Source organism: Phasianus colchicus, chromosome 8 (genome assembly GCF_987193195.1).
Source record: "Phasianus colchicus chromosome 8, bPhaCol1.hap1.1, whole genome shotgun sequence".
In the NCBI taxonomy this organism is placed as follows: domain Eukaryota; kingdom Metazoa; phylum Chordata; class Aves; order Galliformes; family Phasianidae; genus Phasianus; species Phasianus colchicus.
Genome location: NC_143443.1, coordinates 18,217,707 through 18,241,922, shown reverse-complemented (window position 1 = coordinate 18,241,922; position 24,216 = coordinate 18,217,707). Strand labels below are relative to the sequence as shown.

At 39.1% G+C, this 24,216-nt stretch overlaps 1 protein-coding gene across 4 annotated transcripts in view; it reads left to right on the top strand.

Annotated features, from left to right (window-relative positions):
* WASHC2C (WASH complex subunit 2C) overlaps window positions 1–24,216 on the top strand; it is a 30,412-nt gene that overhangs the window by 2,808 nt on the left and 3,388 nt on the right. Inside the window, exons 6-30 of one of the 4 annotated variants that reach the window (XM_031607726.2) lie at window positions 514–607; window positions 1,005–1,063; window positions 1,863–1,910; window positions 2,790–2,894; window positions 3,417–3,504; window positions 4,688–4,750; window positions 5,117–5,229; window positions 5,906–5,975; window positions 6,753–6,809; window positions 7,392–7,553; window positions 8,172–8,305; window positions 9,733–9,825; window positions 10,301–10,405; window positions 11,568–11,684; window positions 12,476–12,639; window positions 13,070–13,172; window positions 14,080–14,262; window positions 15,268–15,435; window positions 17,428–17,556; window positions 17,758–17,853; window positions 19,264–19,383; window positions 21,044–21,106; window positions 21,786–21,998; window positions 22,312–22,905; window positions 23,478–23,652. In XM_031607726.2, coding sequence (XP_031463586.2) covers window positions 514–607; window positions 1,005–1,063; window positions 1,863–1,910; window positions 2,790–2,894; window positions 3,417–3,504; window positions 4,688–4,750; window positions 5,117–5,229; window positions 5,906–5,975; window positions 6,753–6,809; window positions 7,392–7,553; window positions 8,172–8,305; window positions 9,733–9,825; window positions 10,301–10,405; window positions 11,568–11,684; window positions 12,476–12,639; window positions 13,070–13,172; window positions 14,080–14,262; window positions 15,268–15,435; window positions 17,428–17,556; window positions 17,758–17,853; window positions 19,264–19,383; window positions 21,044–21,106; window positions 21,786–21,998; window positions 22,312–22,905; window positions 23,478–23,652 — 3,316 coding nt within the window. Of the gene's footprint in view, window positions 1–513; window positions 608–1,004; window positions 1,064–1,862; window positions 1,911–2,789; window positions 2,895–3,416; window positions 3,505–4,687; window positions 4,751–5,116; window positions 5,230–5,905; window positions 5,976–6,752; window positions 6,810–7,391; window positions 7,554–8,171; window positions 8,306–9,732; window positions 9,826–10,300; window positions 10,406–11,567; window positions 11,685–12,475; window positions 12,640–13,069; window positions 13,173–14,079; window positions 14,265–15,263; window positions 15,436–17,427; window positions 17,557–17,757; window positions 17,854–19,263; window positions 19,384–21,043; window positions 21,107–21,785; window positions 21,999–22,311; window positions 22,906–23,477; window positions 23,653–24,216 lie in introns of all 4 variants that reach the window. The other 3 variants (XM_090145147.1, XM_090145148.1, XM_090145149.1) reach the window with 3 other exon arrangements.

Sequence of the window (24,216 nt, the reverse complement as noted above, 5' to 3'; positions counted from 1 at the left end):
TTATTTACCTAAAAAGAGGATTTGGTGATTGTATGTAAAACTGAAATGCTCTGTGCTGAACTATTTCTTTAATAGCCTGCTTGTCTTGCAGTTGGGTTTGCACTGATGAGTGGTGGCCCTAAAAAGAGTTAGTTGAATGGGAGTGAACTTGGGAAGTTCACTACTTGAGTTCTGGGTGGAATGACACTTTAAATGTCATGCTTATTTAGTCAGTTTTTACTGTCCTAGTTATTAAGAATCCTAGAGGTAGAATTTGCAAGGATTTTTTTTTTGTTAGATATCATCTAGAAAACATTTTGGGACCGTGTAAATAGAGATAGTACGTGTTCCTGATAATGTTAAAAAGGAATACATCTCAACTGGCCCACACCACTTTAAGAATATTTCAAGAGAGTCTCAGAAACAAGCTTGTATCTTTCTCATGTTATAACAAGGGCTGTAGGACTTCTGTCTTCATCAGCAATGTAGAGCTGTGCCTAGCTGTCAGAAAGACTTGATGTTGTCTCTTTCTAGGATCTCTATATTGACAGACCTTTACCTTACCTGATTGGCTCCCAGCAGTTCATGGAACAAGATGATGTTGGCCTTGGAGATCTGACTAGTGAGGGTATGTGCTGGCATAAATTTTGATTTCTCTTGGAGTAAGTAGTTCCTAATCTGAAACTTTGGTCTTTGGTTTTAACTAAATAGCTTGTGTCATACTGCATAGTTGTCTGTGTCTGTTTGGATACATACTGAAAATAGCTACAGAAAACCTTGAGTCATGCTGTAGCAACCACCTTTCCAATATGTGAGTGAGTTGTCAGTAACTCTTGCCCTGTGTATTTGAAACACAGAATGCTAGAACTTCAGCAGCCTACAAAGCTCTTTCAGACCACTCTTATCCATCTGATTTTTAGTTCTCATCACAAAGCTTTTAATGTTGCAGTAGTTATATCTGATGACCAGCAAGCTCTGCATAGAGATGTCTTGTCTGATCTTAACTTTTGTTTCGTCTAAAATAGAAGGATCAGTTGATAGTGATCGTGGAAGTGTACTTGACAGTGAGGAAAAGGATGAAGAGGTAAGCAATGGAATAGTAGCTGCTTTGCATAAGTGTTCACGAGTCCTTATTTAGATGCGAGGCCATTAACTGCCTCACTTTTTCATTTGGAGTCTCAAGACAACATTGCAGTGTCTCCTCCGTATGTCTGTTGTAGTGAATGTACTTTTCTGTTACTGTTCTTATGCAGTAATTTTCTCTGCAGCCTTTCAGGAGAGCAGTAATGTGTTACTGGCTCTAACTAATGCTATTGTAGAATATTTCAAAGTGAAATGTTTTATCCAGTCTAATTTGCTTTGTGAAGCAAAACAACTTGATTCTTGTGTGAAAATTTAAGAATTGACAAATTTGTTGTATGTTACTGTGGCAAAGAATTGGTTGTGAACTAACAGGAATAAGTTCAAACAGGTTTCAGTGATTCTTCTCCAGGCTTTGCCCCATGAATCCAATGCACTGGACTGTCGATTTCTGATATGTTTTGTCTACCTGGAATATCTGTGGTTTGTAGCTGTGCTGTGGAAGCACTCCTTTTATCCTCAGGTGTTTACTCTTGGTATTTTTGCTCAGTTAAAGTTAAATGCCTTTTGAGTTACTTGAATGAACTGTCAGATGAGCTGGTTTACTTGGCTAAGTTAATGAAACTTGAGTGAGCTCCTTTTCAGAAAAATGTTCAGTAGCAGTCAAACAATTATATGGTCTGGTTGGGGTGAGGAGATGAGAAGTATTCAGGTTCAAGCAAGTCCAGGGCTTTTGAGCCCATTCCTTTAACTACTGGACAAAGCAGTGTGTGATAATTGTCTTTTGGTCTCTTGTGTTCCAGGAATCAGACGATGAATTTGGAAACCCGAGTGAGGATGACCAAAAGATGGTATAATTATATGCCCTGGTACAACCTGAAAGACTTTCTGCTTGAGACACAGTGAGAATGCAAAAAAGAGGAGATCAGAGCCCTAGATAATTAGCAATTGAAAGCCTTGGTTAAGCCTGATGTGTATAACTTTCTATGAGTAGGCTGTCCTGACCAGATGGCATGTACTATGTATGAACCTTTGTTGGGCTTTAAAGCATACTTGCAAGCCATCATTAGATGCACAGTATATATTCAGTGGTACTGCATGATGTGTGTTTTGAAGCACTGGAAGTTGAAAGAATCAGCCCCATGAGAACTTGGCTTCTGAAGGAATACTGTGTCTAATTACAATTCTGAATTTATGATACAGGAAGTAAGGAACAATGCAATCTGAGTATGACCCGAAGTGAAAAATGAGAACAGTGTGAAACATTTGAAAAGCATGATTATTTGGATAACAAATGAAAAGGGGAAAATTAGTGCTTAGGTTGAAAAATTCAAATCTAATTTCAACTGTTGGGAATAGGTAGCTACTTTGCCAAGGGGAAGGAATATTAGCCATGTTTAAAGGTGTCAGTGGAAAAGAGGCTTATGCTGGGGACCCTCAGTCTGAGAAGATTCAGGACTGGAAGAACAGTTTTTCAAAGCATGATCCTTGTGAGCACAGCCTTAGCGTTTGGTGATGAAGCCCAGGGGTGTACTAGAGAACAAAGCTAGTTGCTTGCAGCTCTGTCTTTACATCTCAAAAGTTGTTCAGTACCCCCAGACTGGCTGAATGTTTCCATCCTTTCAGTAAGCTTGTTCTGAATGTTTTATCTAAGCAGGTGGAAATTTGTACTTGTGCCTTTTGTATGCCAACTTGAGGAAAGGACAGCAGGGTCTTATTTCTTTTCTTAGAGGACAGCTCAGATGAGTGATGAAGATGATTATGATGGTTGTGATCTCTTTGACTCTGAAAAAGAAGAAGATGAGGATGGAGACTTTGAGGAAACCACAAGACCTGTAAGTGATTACTGCCTCTCCATGGGGATAGGTTTTGGGCTTGTTTCATGAAAAATTTGTCTTTGGTTGTCTTTGGTATAGTGGTAGCTCTTGGATACCTGAAGTGGGTAAACCTGGTAGAGAGGACCTGTGAGAATCTTCTTTCAACATGATTGTTCATGCTTTGTCCCTTGAAACTAGGGGACTCCTGCACCCTAATCTGGAATCAAAACTGTCTTTAAATGTCATTAAAAAACTTTTGTATTTTGGGTATGATAGGTACTTCCTGCTTGTTATATTTCCTAATTCAGGTGACATTAAAATTTTTGTAATCATAAAGGACTACAAATGGCTTTTCTTGGATGCATACAATCTCTTAATTGCCTTCTTAAAATCCTTAGAGTGCTTCTATTGAAGACCAAATAGGAAATTGTATAAATGAGGCTGTGCTATACTGTATTTATAATTGCACAAATGCAAGTACATCAAACTGGCATTGGGATTGAGTAGAATAAATATATGGCATTTCTCCCTGCCCCTCAGAAAAAGAAAAGGCCAACGTCATTTGCGGATGAGCTTGCAGCTCGAATCAAAGGAGAAATACCAGTTAAACAGGAGGAAGAGCGTTCATGTAAGTTAACTCTTAAGCTTTGATGGATGATTGTGAGATGGTGGAGAACTCCTGAGGGTGTTGGAGAGGAGAATTTGTGTAACAATATTTGAAATTACACAAATCTATTGTTTAGCATGTACTAGTTGAAGGCCTAATAAGAGGAATTAAAAACACTATTGTAACTATTTTCTGCTCTGAGAAACATTTAGGTCATAACTTATAGGAATGAATTGGAATTTGCTGAGAAAACTTATTGCTTTCAGATGAGACAGATCACTTCTCAGGTGCACGTGTTATTGTAAATGTTTTCTCTTAACTCCAATTCTCCGTCAGTATGTAAAACAGCTGCACGTTTGAACACACATCCTTTCCCTGTTTAAGGCATTATGTGGAAGCACTGGTTGCTGTGGTCTTTTTTAGAGCTCAAAAAAGCCCTCAAGAAGTACTTTGCTTTCATGGGACATGGTTTTGTTTATTTTTTTCTGCTGCTGTATTTGGTTTAAACATGCTATGTTTTGAGGAACTTGTCAGTCCTGCTGTTTTAATTGATATATTAGAATAAATAATTACTGCATTTACTTCAATCTCAAATGGCAAGGCCACTCTCATGTAGTTATTCTTACAGCAAAACAGCAGTTGAACATAAATGAACAGAAATTAAGTTCTAGAGTGCTCATGAGCTTGCTTTTGCCTTGTATTTGTCTTTCTTGATCTCAGAGTTACGACATTTATTTTGTTCTTGCTTGATTCGAACTATCTAGTTAGGATTTTGGATATTGGAATGTAAAACCTAACAGCTTAACTTGTTCAGTTACAGGCTAATCTTCTGTTAATTGAAATAACCTTGCTGAGTGATGAGAGAGAGGGAGTAAAATTTAGTCTTAAGTAAATCCATCAAGGCATAACGTATGGCTGGAGACATCCAAGGTTCTGTGTGCCCTGTCTGGGATCTGTACTGTCTGTAATGCTGTGTTTCTTTCTGACATCTCAGATGATACTAGTCACTACTAGTCACAATATGAACAACTATGTTGCCATTATAATTTTAAGTGCCATTTTTAGAGCTTGTACTATACAGAATTGCTTAACTGGGCTGATATATTTTGTTTAAATTACTTTTTGAGATTTTTTTTATCATAGGTCAGGCACAGGTTACAAGTAAAGATTATTTCATTTAGACTTTGAACTTTTCTTCTTAAAGCACCAGAGATCAAACCAAGGAAAACTCCAAAAGAAAAGAAGGAAGTTAAAGCTCCATCAGATGGTACGATTTCCTCCTATTTTGTTCTTCAGTCGTTGGTTGAATTGTAAGATAGTGCTTAAAGAAAACATGGTATTTGCTGTAGAGACTGAGTGGGATATCAGTGAGCATCCTTCATGGTGAATATGTATACAAGTCTAGGTGGTTCTGTATGTGTGCAAAAGATGGCCAGTAATAGGTCCAGTGAGAGTTTCACCTTAATGTAACGTTGTGGAGTAGCCACAAACAACCTAAGAGATCTACAGCAGCTTCTCTGTACATATCATGTTTATAAGAGAGAGGGGGTGGAATCAAACTAATTTGTTTTAATTGTTTCTTTATTCCCTTTCCTGAAACTCAGTCAGTACTCTTGTCTCTCATGCTCTCTAGATGACGATGATGATATCTTCAAGCCTCCTAAGCTGACTGATGAAGATTTCACACCATTTGGTTCTAAGGGTGGTCTGTTCAGTGGTGGCACAGGTCTCTTTGATGATGATGAGGTGAGAATGCTAGAGAGAGTACAGATGGAGATGTGTGTGTCCCTTTAGAGCAGAACAAAAAAACACCAAAAAAATTCCACAAATACCCAACAACTCTGGAAGGCAGAGAGAAGGAACAACATTTTGTTTCTTGTTAACATTCAAATATAATGGGACAGTGTATCTTTCTGTTGGACAAAGAAAGCAATGTGAGTGAGGTACTTGTGTTGCCTTTGGCACAGAGCCTACTTTTCTGTGGTAGTGTTGGTAGAAATGCAAGTGTGGTTCTGGCACTACATTAGAAAGGTTTTGATTCCAGCTGTGTACTCAGTGCCTCACTTCTATCTGTGAAGATAAACTAAATATTATTCTGTTTGTTCATTTTAAGAAAGAAGATTTCTATTAAAAATTAATGAGGTTTAAGGCTTGACAGAAAAGCTGTGTTTAAAAAAAAAAAAAAAAAAAAAAGATGATTACATCTGATTTTTATCATGCAGTTGATACGGGAAGAAGTCCAGAACAGTAGCCAAGCCATTGCCTTTGCAGAATGTAGTGTTCCTAATTATAACTAAAGAAACAGCACACAAATTGATTGGGTATTCTACATGGAATGTAGAATATGGCAACTGTCTTTTCCTACAAAAGACAAATTCACTATTTTACCCCTATACTCCTTTGCATTTTTGTCTACTACCAGGGTGATCTTTTTGCTGAAGCACCGAGAGAAGATTCAAAAGAGCAAGAGGAACAAGTTCCTATCAGTACAGGTAAGAACCTGCTTTTGGATCTCTACTTCTGTCTGTGCTTTAATTTATCGCAGCCAGCAGCTGCAACATAATTTTTCCAACTAGGAATTCGGGTGTAGCAATTGTTTTCAAATCTCTTATTTTCTTCAATCTTAATAGAGAGCAGTTATGTTTTCCTTGAATTTTATATGTTCACTGTGATCGCTTACACACACCTGTCTTCCTGGAGCTGACAGAATATCCTTACAGATGTTGGCAGAGCTCAGTGCATATACTGGGTTTCTGTTGCTGAGGAGTACTTTGTGTGATCCAGTCGTGGATTTTGTTTGGGTCAAGATTGTTTCTCACAGTTCGAATATCTACATTTCACTTTTGTTGTATATCCAGACTCTTGAGGAATCTGATGAGCACTCTGTACTGCAGCAGTTTTTATTGAAACATTGTACTTACTGAATTTTCAGATGTGGTTTTAGAGGCTGAGCCATTTTGTTTTGGTTGTATTGTATCAAAGTAATTTCAAATGTGTCAGTGTAAATAACACTGTGGATGCATACTGCATTTGTAAGCTTCAGATTCACTGGCAAGTTTTAATGAATTACAGTAAGCTAGACTGTTCTTACATGCATCTGCAAAAAGACAGAAGTTCAAAGAAAACATCTTAAAGAGTTCTGGGCTGCTGAGTAAAATGTGGAGCTCAGAAAAGGGGAAAAACTCTCAGGTTCCTATTTCTATGGTAGAGTTCTAAAGGCTTTGATAGTGTGAGTGCATCCAATTGTATTGTACTTCCTGTGATTTCAGCAATCTCTACAAAATCCTTAAAGAAAGTTCCTGCAGGTGCAGTGTCTCTGTTCCCAGGTATGATTCATTCAATAGCAAATTGCTTCATGCACAAAATGTTCTTTTCTTTAAAGTGCACTGGGGAGCTTTTAAAGAAGAAAGCTATGAAAGCTCAGCAGCACTGCACTGCTTAATGATCACATGCTTAATGACAAACACAGGCGCTTCTGCTGTGCTAAGCCTAACTTGCAGCATGCTTTATGTTTAATCAGGGTTCTGTAGGAGTTCTGAAGGTAGGTGCCAATGATGGGAGACAAATGGTAGCAGCTTTCAGCTTGGAGAGTTACGCTGGTTTACTCCTAAGGATATATATTACTTTAAATACTAATATACTGTTTATGTCTGCAGTGCACTCAATCACACCTTCGACTCATACTCTGAGAGGGAAATGCATTTTCATCTTTTAGTTTTAATCATATATTCTTAGGTTAGCAGAAGCTTATGCTTTTGATGAGACATTGTTGCAGGAATGCTTTAAGTATTGCTGTGATGGAAACTGTGTGTCTGGTTCAACTTGCACAGAAGTAACTTTTTTTAGTAGCTTTTCAGTAACTCTGGCTATAGTAACTGTGTATCCCTTTTCCCCCATCTGACCTGCAGGAGGGAGTGATGTCTTCAGTTCCTCTGTAATTGTGGAAAAAGACAAGAAACCTGCAGCACAGAGTACAGAAAAAGCTCCTAAGCAGCCTGAAAAAGTTGTTCTTTTTGATGATGATGATGATGACTTCTTTGTGGGAACAACTAAAAAGCCTCCAGGTCCAGGTACCTCCTTATCTGTGCAGTGGCAAGTTAAATGTAAAAGATCATTGAAGTTCAAATGGTAGGAATCACTGAGTCCTTCACTGGACTTATTTTTGACATGGTTTTTGTTGGGTTTTTGTTTGTTTTGGTCTGTGTTTGTTTTAATATTTATTCTATTAGCAACTCTTTTCCTCAGAATGATAGGGCTGGTTTATTTGTACATGCTCTCCACTGATCTTTCTCTCTTAGGATGTTACTTCCACTTCAAAGTCAGTATTTAGACTTAAAGCAGGAAAATAGTACAGACTTAACTCATGCAGCTTTGAGTACCTCTGCTCACCACCACCTATTAACAGGCACTTGGCCTTTAGGTTGTGCCAAGCTAATGTAAAATGCTTTGTTGAGGGATTTAGAAATAGCCATTCAGTGAGACTCCAACTGGATGCTTGTTGGTTACAGTGTCCATCAGTGATGCTTTGTTTCACTTCAAGAGCTTGCCTTATTTTTTTTTTCTTAAAAGTCTCAGGTACTGGTTTCTTTTAAAAGAGAGCATGCTATCTTTGACTGCTGTCCCTTGTTCAGTAGTGTCTGTGCTGTTCTGTTCTACTCATTACATTTTTGTTTTGTCTCTTAATGCAGTCAAATCTGCAGCTGACCTATTTGACGATGACGATGAAGGTGACTTATTCAGAGAGAAACCTGCCATTGCTCCTGTGGCTGCTAGCACAACTAAAGAAGTGGAGAGTGAAAAGAAGGCAGCCATAGCAAAAAAGGTAATGGAATGTAAATAGGTTGTATGGCTAAGCTATTAGGAGAAAGAGATCACTGTTTCTGAGGTCATCTTTCCATGTAAAACAGTATGGAAGTGCCATATTTTTATGGCAGAACTGGATTCATAGGGTCTTTTGTGACCAGAAGTCTTTTAGTGCTTCAGGAGCCCTCAAATGTTTTTTGCTTCTCTAACTTTGGGTTTATTCAAGGCTTTTTGCTTGTGGGAAATGATTAGAGAATCTTTTTAAAGTAGAACTAAATTGGGAGCAAAATGAGAAGTCTTTGCTAGTCTTAACAAGCAAACAACAACAGAAGTGTAGGAAATTCATTGCTGGAAAGAAGCCAGCCTGAATTAAGAAACTTTGGTATTGTGGTTCTGTACAGCACAGACTGTTTGCAGTTACACAGACCTATGACAGGAACTTTAGTGGTAACCCATTACCTGTATATATTTTGGGATAGGATTGTGGGTGTCACATTTCTACCTAAGCATATACAAAAGTTTGAGCATTCAAAACACAGCTTTTCAGCTGAAAACTCTTAAGTTACAGAAAGCTTTAAATGCTGTCCCAAGGGCACATGCATAAAGCTGCGAGACTTTTCTAATGCACACTCAATTTTATTTTTCAGAGAAGTGTCTTGGAGCAAGTGGCAATGCGCTTAGTTTCTGTAACACAGACTGTATATGTTCACTGTATACATACTGACTGTCTAAGCAGTATATGAATGTAATGAGCTACAGCAACTCTTGTCCCCTCCACACTGAGAAGCATACAGTGCTGGGGATGTATAATACTAATTGTTGTAGGACTCTATCCATACTGCCTTTTAAAAAGCACTTGAGCACGAAGCCGAAAGCCAGCTCCTGTTTCTGATGCAATGCAAAAGCAGGAGAGGTAATGGGAGAACCTCCAGTACCGTTGTTCAGATCTCATAGTACTTTCTTTTCCTGGAAGAGAGGATGAGAACTGATTCAGCAGCACCACTCTTGCTCTGTCAGGAAGTGAAGGCTATTTATACTCTAGGCTTCCTGATGGTAGTGTTTGGATCTGGAATCATTCCGACAATAATGGCAATATAGCTGGTGGCAGGCCTGGGCCACGCTGTGCTAATAAAGGAAATGATGGCTGGCACAAACTGTCCTTTTTTTTAAGTATGGCTTAAAAATCATTTTCCTTTGACTCAAAATGAGACCTGGCATGCATTGCTGCACATTTTCTGCTGAGAAGGAAGGTGGTGGGAAGGGGACCTTTTTCAGCTCTGACTGCATAAGTGTTGCTCACCCAGCAAAATGAGACTTGAGCTCATGCATGGCAAGCATGTATCCTGTTCTTTTGACTACTGTCAGCAGCATGCCCTTTAAAAAGGGCATTGTGTCCTGCCCTTACTCTAAATAGGTGCTGATGCAGTGGTTTTCTTTGTCCTTAAGAGTCAGCCATCTCCAGGTGATGATTTCAAGCCTTCATCTGAAACACCTCAAAGGAAACAGAGGGGCCTCTTCTCAGATGAGGAGGATTCTGAAGTGAGTATCTCTGAAACAAATTACTGCAAAAATCTTTGGAATCTGAGTCACTCTGACTTTTTTCCACTTATCTGCACAGTTGTGAACTCTGACACCATGTATCTGCTCCTGGCCTTTCTGAAAACTTTCTCCAAAAATGGGATCTTTGATTACTTCTTCCCCAGTGCAAGAAGACTGAACTTGTGTGGTACACACAAACGTTAATTAGAAATCTAAAGGGAAGGAAAGAGCAGCAAATTAAGAACAAGAATTACAAAGGACTGAATGTGTTTACACTTGTCCTTGATTTCCTGTAGTAACAAATCTGCAAAGCTGTGGGAAATCACCATGAGTTTTTAGGTTCTTGGTATATCTTAAAGACAATCTCTCCTGACTTCACAGACACACTGAATGTTTTTAAAGGAAAAACGCAGATCTCCCATTTCTTAAGTGTATAGCATTGCTTTGTATAGTGATATTCCTCTGGTTTGTGCAGGATTTGTTTTCATCAAGTAAAACTGTGACATCAAAAGCTACATCTCTCCCCACCAGCAAGTCCACAACGAAAACTCCACTCTCTTTGTTTGATGATGATGAAGAGGTAAGTACCACTTCCTGATCCTATCTGTTCATGGGAACAGCCTGCTGCAGGAAATATTCAGATGTTCCATTTATGAGTTCAGATTTTTAAACACTAAATTTAGAGCACCAAATTGGTCTTCTTACACTCTGTAACAGTTCTGAGCATGCAGACAGCATCATGGAGGAGGTTTGATGAGGTACTCCTGTGAACTCTTGATATCTTTTTAGTATTTTTAGCCAGTGCATGTCATCTCTGAACCTAAATGCTAAGAACATTGTCCCTCTCAAACAGCTAAAGAACACTGAGGTACAGAACTCGTATGAGCTTGGAAAGGCTGCTCTATCCTGGCCTCTGCTGTCTAGCCATGAGTGAGTTCTTGTTTCCACTGTGTCACGGCTGGCAAATATCTTTTTCTTCCTTGCTTTTCCTTGAAAAAGACAACTTTCCTTTCCTTCCTTGAAAAAGACAACTGCTAGTGCAGAAGTTGAGATTAGAGCACAGTTTGCACTAGAAACTTTACAAGATTAGCATCTGCTTTTCTTATCTGTTGCACTCTCTTCTTCCTCCTGCACATGCTCCATTGAACTTTCAACTGTGGGTCTGTAGCCTTCACGGTGAGTTAAGTTACCCTATAGTTCTAGTGTCAGACAGACAGAAGGCCTGTTCAGAGCTGGAAGAGCAAGAATTTTTGCAAACTGAAGATAATGGTCTCTTGTTCAGGAAGGGGTTGCTTGAGCTCCCTCCTTTTCTGAATGGAGGCTGTGCACAGAGGTAACTGTTAGGATTGTGAAATATTCTGTAATGTGGTAAAAATCTCTGGATTTTAGTATAGTCCAGGAAGGTTGTGTTATGAAGTTCAAGTACGTAAATGTAGAAACTGTGCCCCACTATTTTAGCTGTTGTGCTGCAGAATGCTGTATGGGGGAGTTAGGAGAATCTGGATGCCTAAATCAGGCAGTGTGCTTATGAGTTTCTGATCTATCAAATGCTGTGTGCTTGAAATTCCCCGTACCACAGTGTTGTATCACGCTTGAGAATATCTTCAAAGAGGGTTCACAAAATTGCTTCTTTCTTATTTGAGAAACAGTGGGCCATGGTGTCTTGCATGCTGATGACTTCTCAGCAAGCTTTCCACTGTGAATTTGGATTTTCATTTTATTGTTTCGGGGTTTGTTTTTAGGATCTCTTTGGTGTGGTACCTGCCAAGAAGCAACAGGAAAAGCCCCCAGAAGAGAAAGCAAAACAGTCAGAGCCACACAAGAAAGCCTCCAGCTTGTTGTTCAGCAGTGATGAGGAGGTACTGAAGAGCAAGACTTGAGTGAAATGGGTTGCAGGGTTTTTCTACTAACCAAAACAAAAAACCGTTCAGATAAGAACTACAGTCAAACTGCTGTGTCCTCTTGCCATGCTTGCCTCATTCCTGTGACTTGTTTGCTGTTGAGGAAGCTTAGTCTAGGCTCAGATTAACTCAGGATCTGGGCAACAGAAATTATGTGGAAAAGAATCAATATTTTCAGGGTAGTATTTAGGTTAATAAGAAATAGAGGACACTGCTGCCAACAAGCTTGACTTAAAAATACTGAGTGAAAAAAAAAAAAATACATTTGTTTCCTTCTACTTCATTTTTTGGTGAGGAAAAGTTTAAAGTTCTGGATAGATATTTGTTTGGAGTTTTTTTTGTTGTTGTTTTTTGAGTTTTCTTGGAAGTTCAGAGATGGATAAAATGAAATGCAAGGATGAAATTTCCTAGGGACTGGCATTCTATTAGAGATAGGTGAGGTGTGGTCCTACGTGTTAACTGAAACTCAGAGGTACAAAGTAACTAAAAGCTTGTCTGAAAAGCTTACACTGACCTTAGCTCTTAAGAGCAGCTGTAGTGGGAAAGTGCATGTACATTGTTCTGCTGGTAAATGTATGCTGAAAGGTGACCAGGACCTCCATGAAGCTTGATCAATGTCAAATTGCATTGGCTAACACTATAATGCAGGAATGGGGGGGAAAAAAAAAAAAAGCCAGTAGATAGATGCAAGGGTTGTAAAAGTGGCTTTGGCCAAGACAAAAGAAACTTGAGAGTTTCTTGTTTTTAAGGAACATTGGAATGTCTCCAAGCCACTTAAGCTTCCTTCAGAAGATAACCGAAAAGAGGACCCTGCAAAATCATCTAGCACCATCAGTCAGGCTAAAGCTGTGAAGAAGACGAGCCTATTCGAGGAAGATGATGAGGAGGATTTATTTGCAATCACTAAAGAGAGGTGAAAATACTTTGGGGGGAATCTTCAGAGCAGTTCAGCTCTGTCCTAAAAATATGAAGAGGCAGACTCGCTGTGAGTGTTGTCTCTTAATGATGCTGAGGACAAAGTGGAGATGTGTGAGCGGGGTGTGTTGGACTTCGCTGGGCTTTTTGTCTTTTTTTTAGTCTGTGATGGATTCTGTTCCTTCATCAAACTGGGTTCTTCATTTCTCTGCTTCTAATCCCTTTTCTGACCTCTTTCATCTTCACTTCTGTAGAAAGGTATGCAGATGAGAGAGGATGATGGTAGAATTGTTTGGATAGTGAGGAACCCAAGTCTTTTATCTAGGATCACACATTGTGAATGAAGTTACGCTTCCTAAAGAGATGCAGAACATGGGCCTCGAAACTTTTGCATTGATCTTCCACTTTTATTCTTTTCCTCGCTGCAGCCAAAGAAAACCACAGAGGATATCACTGCTGTTTGAAGATGATGCTGTTACTGGAGAATCACTCTTCAGTTCCCAATCAACGCTTCCGTCAGCTTCTTCAGTGGTATCTTCCCTTTCTTTTAAAAATAATGCAGAACACTTGCACAGTGTTTACATAAGTTATCCTCCTTGTTAGGTAATGTAAACCCAACTTGTTTTAGACAGTAGTAGTTCTAACAAACTTGAAATGGGATCAGACAGAATTCTTACAGGCAAGGCTTATTACTATCAGGCTAAAAGAGATTTCAAAGTTATCATCATAATAATCATCACTAAACTTGTTTGGTTTATGCTGAAAGCCCTTTCGGGGGATGTTTAAAGATCTCTCAAACCATAAAGTACCACTAAGAAGAACAGTTTACTGCTGACTGTGAAACTGGAATTTCATCTGTTGTGGTATCTCAGCTCTAACTGACTGGCCTTCAGTGAAGCACTCTCATGCTATCCTGTCTTCTGAGCTCAACCCACAGTGTGCTACCTGTCTGGTTATGCTTTGGAGCTGGAAGTAAGAACTGTAGAAGTTTAATGCAGCAGACTTGCTGCACGTATGACCTTACTCCCCAGTCTTGCCTTTCTTGTTGCCAAGAAAAGAGTTGCCAGAAACATATTTCATAGTCTTACCTTTTTCCAGTTAGGTTAAGTGCAGATTTTGGGGGTGGAAAAAGAAGCAGGCAAGCTGGTCTGGCTGTTGGCAATCTTAGGAGCCACTGCAGTAATTGAACAGGATTCCTACAGCATCTGCTTTAAGTTTGCAACTGCTTCCTGGCACTCTTTATTCAGTCTTAAGAGCCTTTGATACTAGAAATCAGAAATCACAAACCAGAATGCAAGAAAAGGAAGCAACTTCAAGCACATTGCCAGTGTCCATGTAGACTCCTGGATAGCAAACTGAGGGTCTGCTGTCGCATAGCAGCATGTTCTTCTTATATACCAAGCAATTCTGTGTCAATGACATTCTTATAATTTTGCAGGAGAAAATAAAGCCAACACAAGCACCACCCTTGTTTAATGAAGAGGAAAAAGAAGAAAAGAATGATCGACCACATATTGCAAAGTCTAACCAGGCACAAGATGCATTGTGGTCTTCAGAAGAGCCTGAAGCAGTTCCTGTGCCTAGAGGATCAGATGTTGAAAGGCAGGTGACAAAGGAAAAAGTAAGAGATTTTCTTATATTAACCTGAAACATGGCAAAGATTCAGTATAAAAATGTAATGGGGACAGAATTATTTTTTTTATTGCCTCTGCTGTTACTTAAGAGAGAATAACTCAACCTTTAGCAAAATCACTTATTGGTCAAACATAAGCAAACTGATTAAATGGCATTTAAGTTAATTTCCCAGCTTGCATTTGCTGAAGTTTTGTGTTTTGAGTTGTTTTTCTACTCGAGGCTGAGTGGGGCAATTTTTTTCATGTGTGCAGAGCTCTTCTTTTGAAAAAACAGTAAGCTTATATTAATGGGTATGTTTTGTAAAGCTGAGTAATTTCACTGTTCAAGCATGCTGTCTGATGAATTGTAAGTGGTGTTAGTAGTTATAGAGTTGAGGCTGAATAGGATTGTGAGTTTCTCATGGGCAGTAGTTTACAGAAAGAGCTTTGAGTGCATTATTGAAGAAGCTTCAACAGGACTTAACTCCTGGGCGTTCTCCTTCTCAAAGATTGTTGGGGAATTGGCAGCTGATGAGCTTCCAGTGTATTGTTATGGTGCTTTAAACCTTCCTGAGCACCTTCTTAGTGTTCAGGTGGTGCTGCCCAGATGAAGAATCTCAAATGGCATGAACTAGATACCTTGCAGATAATGTCAAAACAACTGAATGCAGAGTTGTGGAACAAGATGTAACCTGAAACATAGATGGGAAAGAAACCGTATTCAGAAATCTGATTATCAACATCAGGTTGTAGAGTGTAGACTACAGGAAGACAACTAAATTCATTTCAGAGTTATAAAATGTTTTCTTAATCTATTGAAATGTATCTTGATAATCTGCATGTTGTTATTCTGTCTGCTTAGTATAATTGAACTGAACTTAATTGTCTGCTGTGATAGCAGATTGCACAACTCCAACCACAGCTGGCGTTTAACCAATGCATAGTGGGTCTGAGGCAGACTCGAACTAAGTAACAGCTTAATGTGGTTTGTTTGTTTGTTTATTTTGGTGGAGCCTTTTGCCACATCATCTTTGGAGCCAGATCTGTTTGCAGCATCACCACCAGCTCTGGAGAAAGATGCCGGTGTCCAAGCTAGAAAAGCATTAAGCTTGTTTGATGAGGAGGAAGAGGAGAGACTGGAAGATGATGGCATTAAAAATGCACACAAAGGCAATGATGTGGTGAGTCTAGGGAAGTTCTTGAACACTGGGAAATAATACTTCTACCTCTAAACCAGTCCTATTCTATAGGCTAGTTTGTAGAAGGGTTTTGTTTGTTTTCACACTTCCTTTCTCTGATTCTTGCTGGGTAATCTTTCTCAATTTCTAAATTTCCTAGTTCTTGGATGAGAAATAATTGCTACACTTAACCATTATTCTGAATCCCTCTTCAGTTTTTTCCATCCACTGACTCGGAAACATTTTGTCATGTGCTGCTTTAAAAAAAAAAAAAATCTGAGAAGATTTTTTCTTGATATACTTACTTGATGTCTGTTCCAAAGAACTGATTCTTCAATTACCCCTCAAGGTTGGAGGTATTAGAAAGTAGAGGGATATGGAATATGAAGCCTCATAGTTTATCCTTCTTTTAATAGTGGTGCAATCTGCTTGTTCTGCATAAGCCAGCAGACTTAGTTCTAAGATGACTCTAGCTGAAGCAATGCTTAATTCTGTTTTCCAAGCATGTGTTCACTTTTTTTAAAAAAAAGCCTCTAGTTGCCATATTCTTGCTGTCTGGCTTTCCTGATATATTGCATCAAGATGTGGGCTTTAAATCTTCGGCAGTGATATCCTTGAATTTATGGCAACCTTCATATTTCTACTTGATGTAACTATACCAAGATGTGTTCAGTAAACTTGAAATCATATCTAAAAGTACAGAGTGTATACTAGAGTATACCACAAGTTTTTGTCATCTTATTGTAACCTTGTAAAATAAATTTTCAACACCAAAGACTATATGCACTCTATTTGTAAGTCCCTGGAGCTGAAAGAAAGAAATGATTTTTAGACAAAATTCCCTGTTCATTGCTGCCTCAGAGTTAGTTGAACACTTACCTGTTATGAACATGTGTTTTTGGGGTTTTTTGGGGGAGCAGGAAGTATGGAGTAGTGGCTGGAAAAATCTAAGCCCTTTTAAAGCTTAACTAGGAAGCAAGCAGAATATAGCAGTAGTGGAGTGGTTACAGTGCTGAAATGCATAATCATGAAAAAATTACAATAATTAGTTTAGGAACCTAATCTTTTTGACAGGGAAATCTGAAAAGTGCTGCTATCCTGAGTGCTTAGTGTATGTAGCATCCACGCATAAAACTGGGTGTACATCAGATCTTTGTGTATTTGTGCATACACAGCTGTTCTAATACTCCAAAAATGTGACCCAGCTTTTGGCATAAAGATAAAGCAGGCAAATGAAGATGTATAAAGGCAGTATTTAAAAAAAAAAAAAAAAAAAAAAGAAGAATGGACCAAAAAATGGTGTAATGGTGTCCTGGAAGCTAGCATTAGAAAGCAGATGCAGTCTGGTGTGCCAAATCATGGAGAGCTGATGAGAGAACGTGTTTGACTATTTACCTTCCCTGCCACTCAGCAGATGAGTTGGAAATACATGTGTTTGTCAAAGGCAAAAGTTCTGTTCTTCACTATGGGGGTGCTTTTGCTTTAAAGGAAGGATGACCACTCTATCAACAATAACAGCTTTAAAGAGCTTCGTCTTTTTTTGTTGTCTTTTTTAGGTAGTTCAGAAAGATAACTAGCCAGATTCTCTTCTCACTTCTGTCATACACTCTCATCTATATAATTCTAAGCATAAAAGTTTCTTCCTAAAAATATGAACATTTGCTGTATATTCATAATACCATACTGATGATCTTTTTTTCTTCCTCATAGGGAAGTATAACAAGTAAATAATAAACGCTGCTTTTCAAATTGGCAGACCTGGAAGTACATTTTGTTTAATGTCTTCTAATGAAAATGAACTGATAATACAAATATTTACGTTGTAGGTTTTGCAAAAACTGTGAACATGCTACTGGTAGTTCAAGCTGTATTTCTGTTGTTGCCAAGGCCTCAGGTCATTTGTAACCTGCCTTATCTGCTTGGCCAGTACACCCCTGAAGTGGGTATCCTCTGTAAGTAAGACTTTTTTTATTGTCTGAACCTTTCTCCTTTCAGCCTTCTGAGAAGAGCATTCGTCCCAAGAGCACTGGTGTCTTTCAAGATGAAGAGCTTCTTTTCAGTCACAAACTTCAGAAGGACAATGATCCAGATGTTGACCTCTTTGCCAGTCCCAAGACATCAATGGTGAGTTCAAATTCCTCCTCTGAACCTGCTGTTTAAAAACAGTCTTTGAAGTGTGTAGCCTTCTAGTATGTCACAGTTGAGCACAAACTTAAAAGTCCCTGATCTCTAGGGATGGCCAAATGCTAAAATCAGCTAAGGCGTTGTGGGCAGAAGATGTGCTTTTGATCTGTGACATTCTTTTTTTATCCTTTTTCTCTTCAGTCTACAAATCGTATTCTGAAACCATCATCTGGAGGAAGTCTTTTTGGGGATGATGATGAGGATGATCTCTTCAGTACTGCTAAAACAAACCCTCCGGTATGTGATCTTCTGTTATAAATGGCTTCTGCAGAAGACCATGGAAATAAGTGTATAGAAGGGAGTTTTTCCACGTGTTCTGACAGGATTTGAAATCACTTAAAAATCTTTTTGAGAGAATAGAAATTGCTCTTGTGACTCTGAAGACATATGGAACAAACAGGTACAGCAGACCTTCAAAAGCTGAGATCTGAGAACTATATTTTTTCTCCTCCATTGGTACCATTGGGATGGACTTTAATATTAGAGAACACACTTGAGCAGAAATCAGAATAGTAAAGTTCCTTGTGTATTATTCAGGGCCTGGCTGGTTTAATGGGTAGTGATACCTTGGAGATGTTAAAACTTTGGCCTACTTCTCTGCAGTGAGGTTCTTTAGGCTCATTATGGCTTGTGGGACTGGTAGCCCTGAAGCCCTTTATGTCATTTAAGTCTGTATATTGGTTTAATTTAAAGTAATGAATGTGTTAATAAAATCACTGGATTGTTATTAGAGGGGGAGAAGCTGCCAGAATTAGTCTATATAATGGGTGGTTTGAGTTCCAAGTCCTAACATGCATTCTGAACTTCTGCTCTAAACATACAAGGACTGCTCCAAAAGTAGTGCCTCATATTTTATTATGTTGGCCTACAAATCAGCGGGGAGTGTTGGTGGTATGGCAGTGGAGGTTGAACCTTCCCCCCAATATTCCATTACCTTTTGTTGCTGTGCAACAAATGTCAGCAGAGGGGCAGTCTGATGAAATAGTTGAAATGATAAAGTGTATAGTTGAATTTCTCCTTTGGAATTGCACCCATTAACGTTCACTGACGCTTGCTGAAGGTTTATGGAGACCAAACAGTGGGTGTGAGCTGAGTGAGGCAGTGGTGGTGTGCTTCAGCAATGCATTACTTTTGGAGCAACCTATGGAGCTTAACTAAATTGAAGCCAGCTCTAACATTAGTCTATTTTCAGGTCAATAGCTGGAAGCTAGGCCAGAAAACTGGCAATATTTCCTGGAAACTGTTTATCTGAGGAGTGTGAAAGGGACTGTCTCTAGTCAGTGACTGCAGCTACTCATGAAGCCTGCTTGCTTGAAACCATGAAAACAGTAGTGTTCCTTAGCTAGTTTATGCTTTTATTTTCCCCGCTATTCTGTATATGAGAGATATGTATGCTTTTGGAATCTTATCCAAAGTCACCTTATTTTCCACTGCCATAGACAACAAAGGTTATAAGTGTGAAGAAGTGAAAGGCCCTTGTCATTGATGACCAAAAAGCAACACCTGCAATGCACTGCAGGCCTAAAAGATGTGGACAGTTTTCTTTGGAAATGGAATTCAGATCTTAAAAAGCTTTGCTTGTTTTCTTGCTCTGCAGATCTTGTTTTTTTTCCAATTCATGTTGATTTGTACTCTTAATGCTTTCAGAAAATAGCAGAGAAGGAAACAGTTAAGACCAGTCCTGTCCCTTCCTCAGAGAATTGTAATCTTCTAGAAAATGCTTTAAGTGCCAAACGACATGAAGCTCTGAAGACAGTAACTACAGAGGCAAGTACTGAAAGCTTGTGTCTTGGACTGCATGCACAGGAAAAGACATTTTAAATAGGTCTCCTGAAAAGATCAGAACTGATGCCTGGATTCATTGGCTGCAAAGCTGCAGAAATGCAGGCCATGCTTGTCTCTGCTTATCAACAGGTGCACTGTTAATAGCAGAAAGTTTAAATGCTATTGCTAATGTTTTATTCACTGCTAGCGTGCTTATGAGGGCCAAGTGCAAGGCTGTGAAGAACTTCAGGTGCAGTTTGGTGTGATTTGTTCATTTGCTCATTCTTTGAAATGCCAGTATCTGCTGGAGTTACTGTGGTCTTTAAAGTATAGGTAGGTTTTCTCATGATCATGAGATCATGACCAAGAGATCATGGCACACAGCACAAATCTGTGGCAGCTAAAACTCTTTTCATGGAAGTTTTATGATGAGCAAACAAGACTCCTGATCTTGTGGAACCAAACACTCCCTCACAGATGGGGAGTCTGTATCTGAATTGTGGCTTGTCGCATCAGAGCTGCTTGTTTGATTTTTCAGCTGTAGGAGATGAGCTTTTCATCTGTGGGGTACTTGAGAATATTGGTTGGGGGAAGGTTGTTTTTTGCCTACTGAGCTGAGGAGCACATAGTAAGTCTGTAGGGCTAGTAGTTAGCTTATCTTCCCTTTTGGTAAAGTACTCCTCGATGTAGAGGATCACATTTGACTTCATACTTTTGTAGCCGCTGAAATACAGGAATGATCTTGACCTGTGTGAGGTTCAGCCAATTCCCATGTGCATTTAAGTGGTAGATTACTTCAGACAGCAGGATTCTTCTGTCATGTCAAGGCCCCCCAAAACAGTGTCTAAACCCTCAAAGACTGCCCAGGCACAACAATGACAGCATAGCCCAGCTCATAAAGCCATTGCAGATCAGAGACTTGTGGAAAGCAAGCCTTGGATGGAAACCTTTTATTGATTTGGTTTATCCCTGAGTCCCAGAACTGACCAAAGTCTTCAGGCCACACAGCTTTCTTGCTCACTGAGCTTGCTGGTCTTATTTCTTGTATGGGTGGCCTGCTTTCTGTAGAGGAATGCTCCCTTCTTGAAAGCTTTGCAATTTTGGAACTCTCTTGGCTTCTGTGTGGGTTTCGTTAAGGTCTGTGGCCCTAATACAGCAAATGACAAAGAGAAAAGTCAATTATAAAACTTATAAAATATACAATTATATTAAAAATGTATAATTATGCACATATATAAATTATACATATACATCATATAATTATGCATATATGTAATTATGACAAGACAGCATGACCACAGGATCTTAGGGGAGTGAACAAGCAAGAAGGTAGGGTGGCTGTCACGATTGGATTTGACTTGTGTTGTGTGTGACCTGGAGAAAGGAGGAAGTTGTAGAATTATGATGGTAAAACATAATATTGGGTAGAAAGGGGTGGAATTAAAATGTTGTAACAAAGGTAGGGTTATGACAAGAGGAACAGAATTTAAAAGTCAAATGACTAGTTCTGGTTTTAGAATGTGTGTTGAAAACAAGATATCTCAAGAAGCTGATAAGCAGTGAGATGGTTCCTTTCTGTAGATGTTTTGAAATTCAGGCTATAGTCTAGTTGAAGATGTTGATATTCTCCACCTGTTGTTTAATTCAGTGTAATTTTGTGCAGAAATCTACAGGTCCCGTTCCCATTAAAACCAAAGAACCCTCATCTCGGATTGGAAAGTTACAAGTAATTATTTTACTGGCATTCTGGCTTTCAAAAAAATAAAAAATAAAAATCTTCCTTGCCTCACTGGCTCTCCCTGAAGCAAAATCTTTTTACTTCCCTACCTTACTTTTGCCATTTTTTTTTTTTCAGATGACACGTTCTCTATTGTTAATTTTTCTGTATTGCATGTTTAACATTATTTCCCCCTTTACCTTTCAGACCTGACTATGGGCAGTGCTATTTAACTCTATTTGGGGGCAGAGGGTGGGCTTTTCGGCCTGCTATTCTTCTCAGCAATATTTTAAGTACGCTTAGGGGTTGTGAGTTTTGGTTATTTCCTTCTCTTGATATGAAAAATCTAATAACTGTCTATATAACTGTTTCATTCCAAAGTCAGAACCAGTCTTGTCCTCAGACAGGGTACTGGACTACATAGTTTTTTTGTGAGAGGTACTATGACCGTGGTGTTCTTGAAGTTTCTTATACAGTGTAATAGCATTGAGTACTCAAAGGTTTAGTGAGACAAAGAACGTGGGAGATCTAGAAGTGAGTTGAGATGAGAGAGGCCAGGCACTTCTAGGAGTAGAACTTGAATGCCTAAACATACTAGTTCTTGCTGCTTCTCTGGAGCAGTATTAACATGCTATTTTTGTGTGTGTGTGTATGTGTTTTTTGTTGTTTTTTTTTGTTTGTTTTGTAGGCTAACTTAGCTATTAACCCTGCAGCCTTACTTCCTGGTGCAGTGCCTAAGATTTCCACTGTAAAGTCCCCCTTCCCCATTTTGGACACTCCACTGCATGAGCCCAATGACGTACAGAGCACTGAAGCCTTCCCTGCTGCAGGGAACAATGAAGAATTAGGTGTAAGCTTTGATCAGCCTATGCAAGCGGATACCTTGCACAGCGCCAATAAGGTAACCTTGGTATTTAAGATGAGAGAAAAGGGAATTAAAGCTAAATTAGCATTTTCTCATCATTCCTTGCTCAGGTTTCACAATTGAATGCTTGCTTAAATGTACTGGTTGCTGCTTATAACGCTGGTTTAAGTAACTTCAGCAAAACTTGAAGTTAATTTCAATGTGCTGGTATGAAATGAGTAAAACGTTAATTTACAGTGTTATGAAAGAAGTGTTAGAACAAAGTATGGGTATCTGTCTTCCATAAAGTGTAGGGTTATTTTTGTTTCCCTTCAATATAGCCCTCTCTGTTTTTATTCTCTTCCTACAGACCAGAATCAAGGTTACAGGAAAACGAAGGCCTCCAAGCAGAATGGCCCGCCGGCTAGCTGCCCAAGAGTCTGGTGAGAGTGAAGAGGTGGGCAATGCTAAAGAACCACAGTTCTCAGTACCAAAACAGAGATCAGCAATAGAGAATGTAAAGGAGCTTGTTACTGAAGTGGAATCCAAAGAAAATGGCTTTCTCTCTGGCTCACCACTACCAGCTCATGGCAGCATTCTGACGAACAAACTTCCTTCAGAATCCACGGACCAAGGAGATGATCTGTTTGAATCGGAAGACCTTTTTGCAAGCCGTTCAACATCCAGAACAGCTACACAATCAAAATTGAGGGAGGAAATGCCAGACAGTGTGGCCAGCGAACCCATCAAGGGTATGGAGAAGAAACCTGAACTCTCTGTTCTGGGTAATCAGGACAGCAGTGATCTTTTCCAGTCTGCACAGCAAAAATCTTCATCAAAAAACAGCCCCATATCTTTTTTGGAGGAGGAGGAAGATTCTCTTTTTGCCAGTCAGAAAACTGGGAAGGAGTTGAAATCTGCTGTTCGGCAAGCTGTTGATTCCACTGCACAAGATATTTTTGAGGTAATGGCTGAGGCTTGCTGGAAGGAGTAGGGAAGGAAAGCCTGCGTTGGCCTTTTTGATCCCCAGGGCCTTATATACAAATACTTCTACTTAAACACAGGCTGAGTGGAGGCTGCTATAGGAAGGGGATTGTGCAGAACAGTTAATGAAGTCAATTGTATTCTGCTACTGGGCAACAGAAACCCCTACTTTCAGCGCTCATCTTTATTAGCAAGTGTTTATTAGCAAGTGTGGATTAGAAGGTGAAGACTTAACACAGAGCAGATAGAGCAGTGAACATGCTGTGATGACATATCCAAAGTTATTACCTTTTTTAAATTAATGAAGTATCTTTTCTGCTACTTGTTCAGTGCACAGTAGCTCAGATAGATCATTCAAAAAAGGAGAAAGGTTGGCATTCTGGAGAGGTGACACTATATTTGACCTGTGCACAATCCCTCACTAGGGCACATCCGTTAAGGGAGAAGGCCCGAGGCTTTAGTCTTCTAAATGCCCTAACAGCTGTGTGCAGGTAATGATTATTCTCTTGAAGCGTGCTGTGTATTGATAATCTCTCTGTACTTTGCTCCAAGGATGATATATTTGCTACTGAGGCAATTAAGCCAATGAACAAAGCAAAAGAGAAAATGACAGAGAGTAACCTCTTTGATGATAACATTGATATTTTTGCGGATCTCACTGTAAAGCCAAAAGAAAAGAAGACCAAGAAAAAGGTGGAACAAAAATCCATATTTGATGATGATATGGGTAAGTGTCTAATGTCTTGCTATTAATGTAATGTCTCCAAATGTGTTTATTTTAGATTTATTTTAGATGTTTTAGAACCATCTTTCTTGAACTATTAACTGCTCTGAAGTCTGTGAACATGCAAGATTTTAACCTTGTGTGAGAAGTTCCTAGATCTGTTGGAGCAGCACAAATTTAAGTGCTGTAAGAAAGTGTATAAAACCCTCCTGAGAGGAGGAATAGTTTAATTCCTGTAGGGATCTTTTCATCTGTGGGGATTAGAACATTTCTTGTCTAGAGTAAGAGAATAATCTCATGCTCTTACAGCATTAAGAGATAAGTTCCATGTTTAAATTTGCACAGCGTCTTGTATCCTGTTTTCAGATGAATCACTGATGATGTGAATAAATCTTTCCCTACCCCAGCTACACTGACTATCGTAGAGCTCTTAAGATCTTAGGGTTTTGTTTACATCAGTGTATACCCAGAGCAATTTGGAAATGATACACCTGAAAGCGAAGGGTGCTCTGTATAATTTTGGAAAAAAAACACCATATAGTAACTTGAAATGATGTAAACCATGCT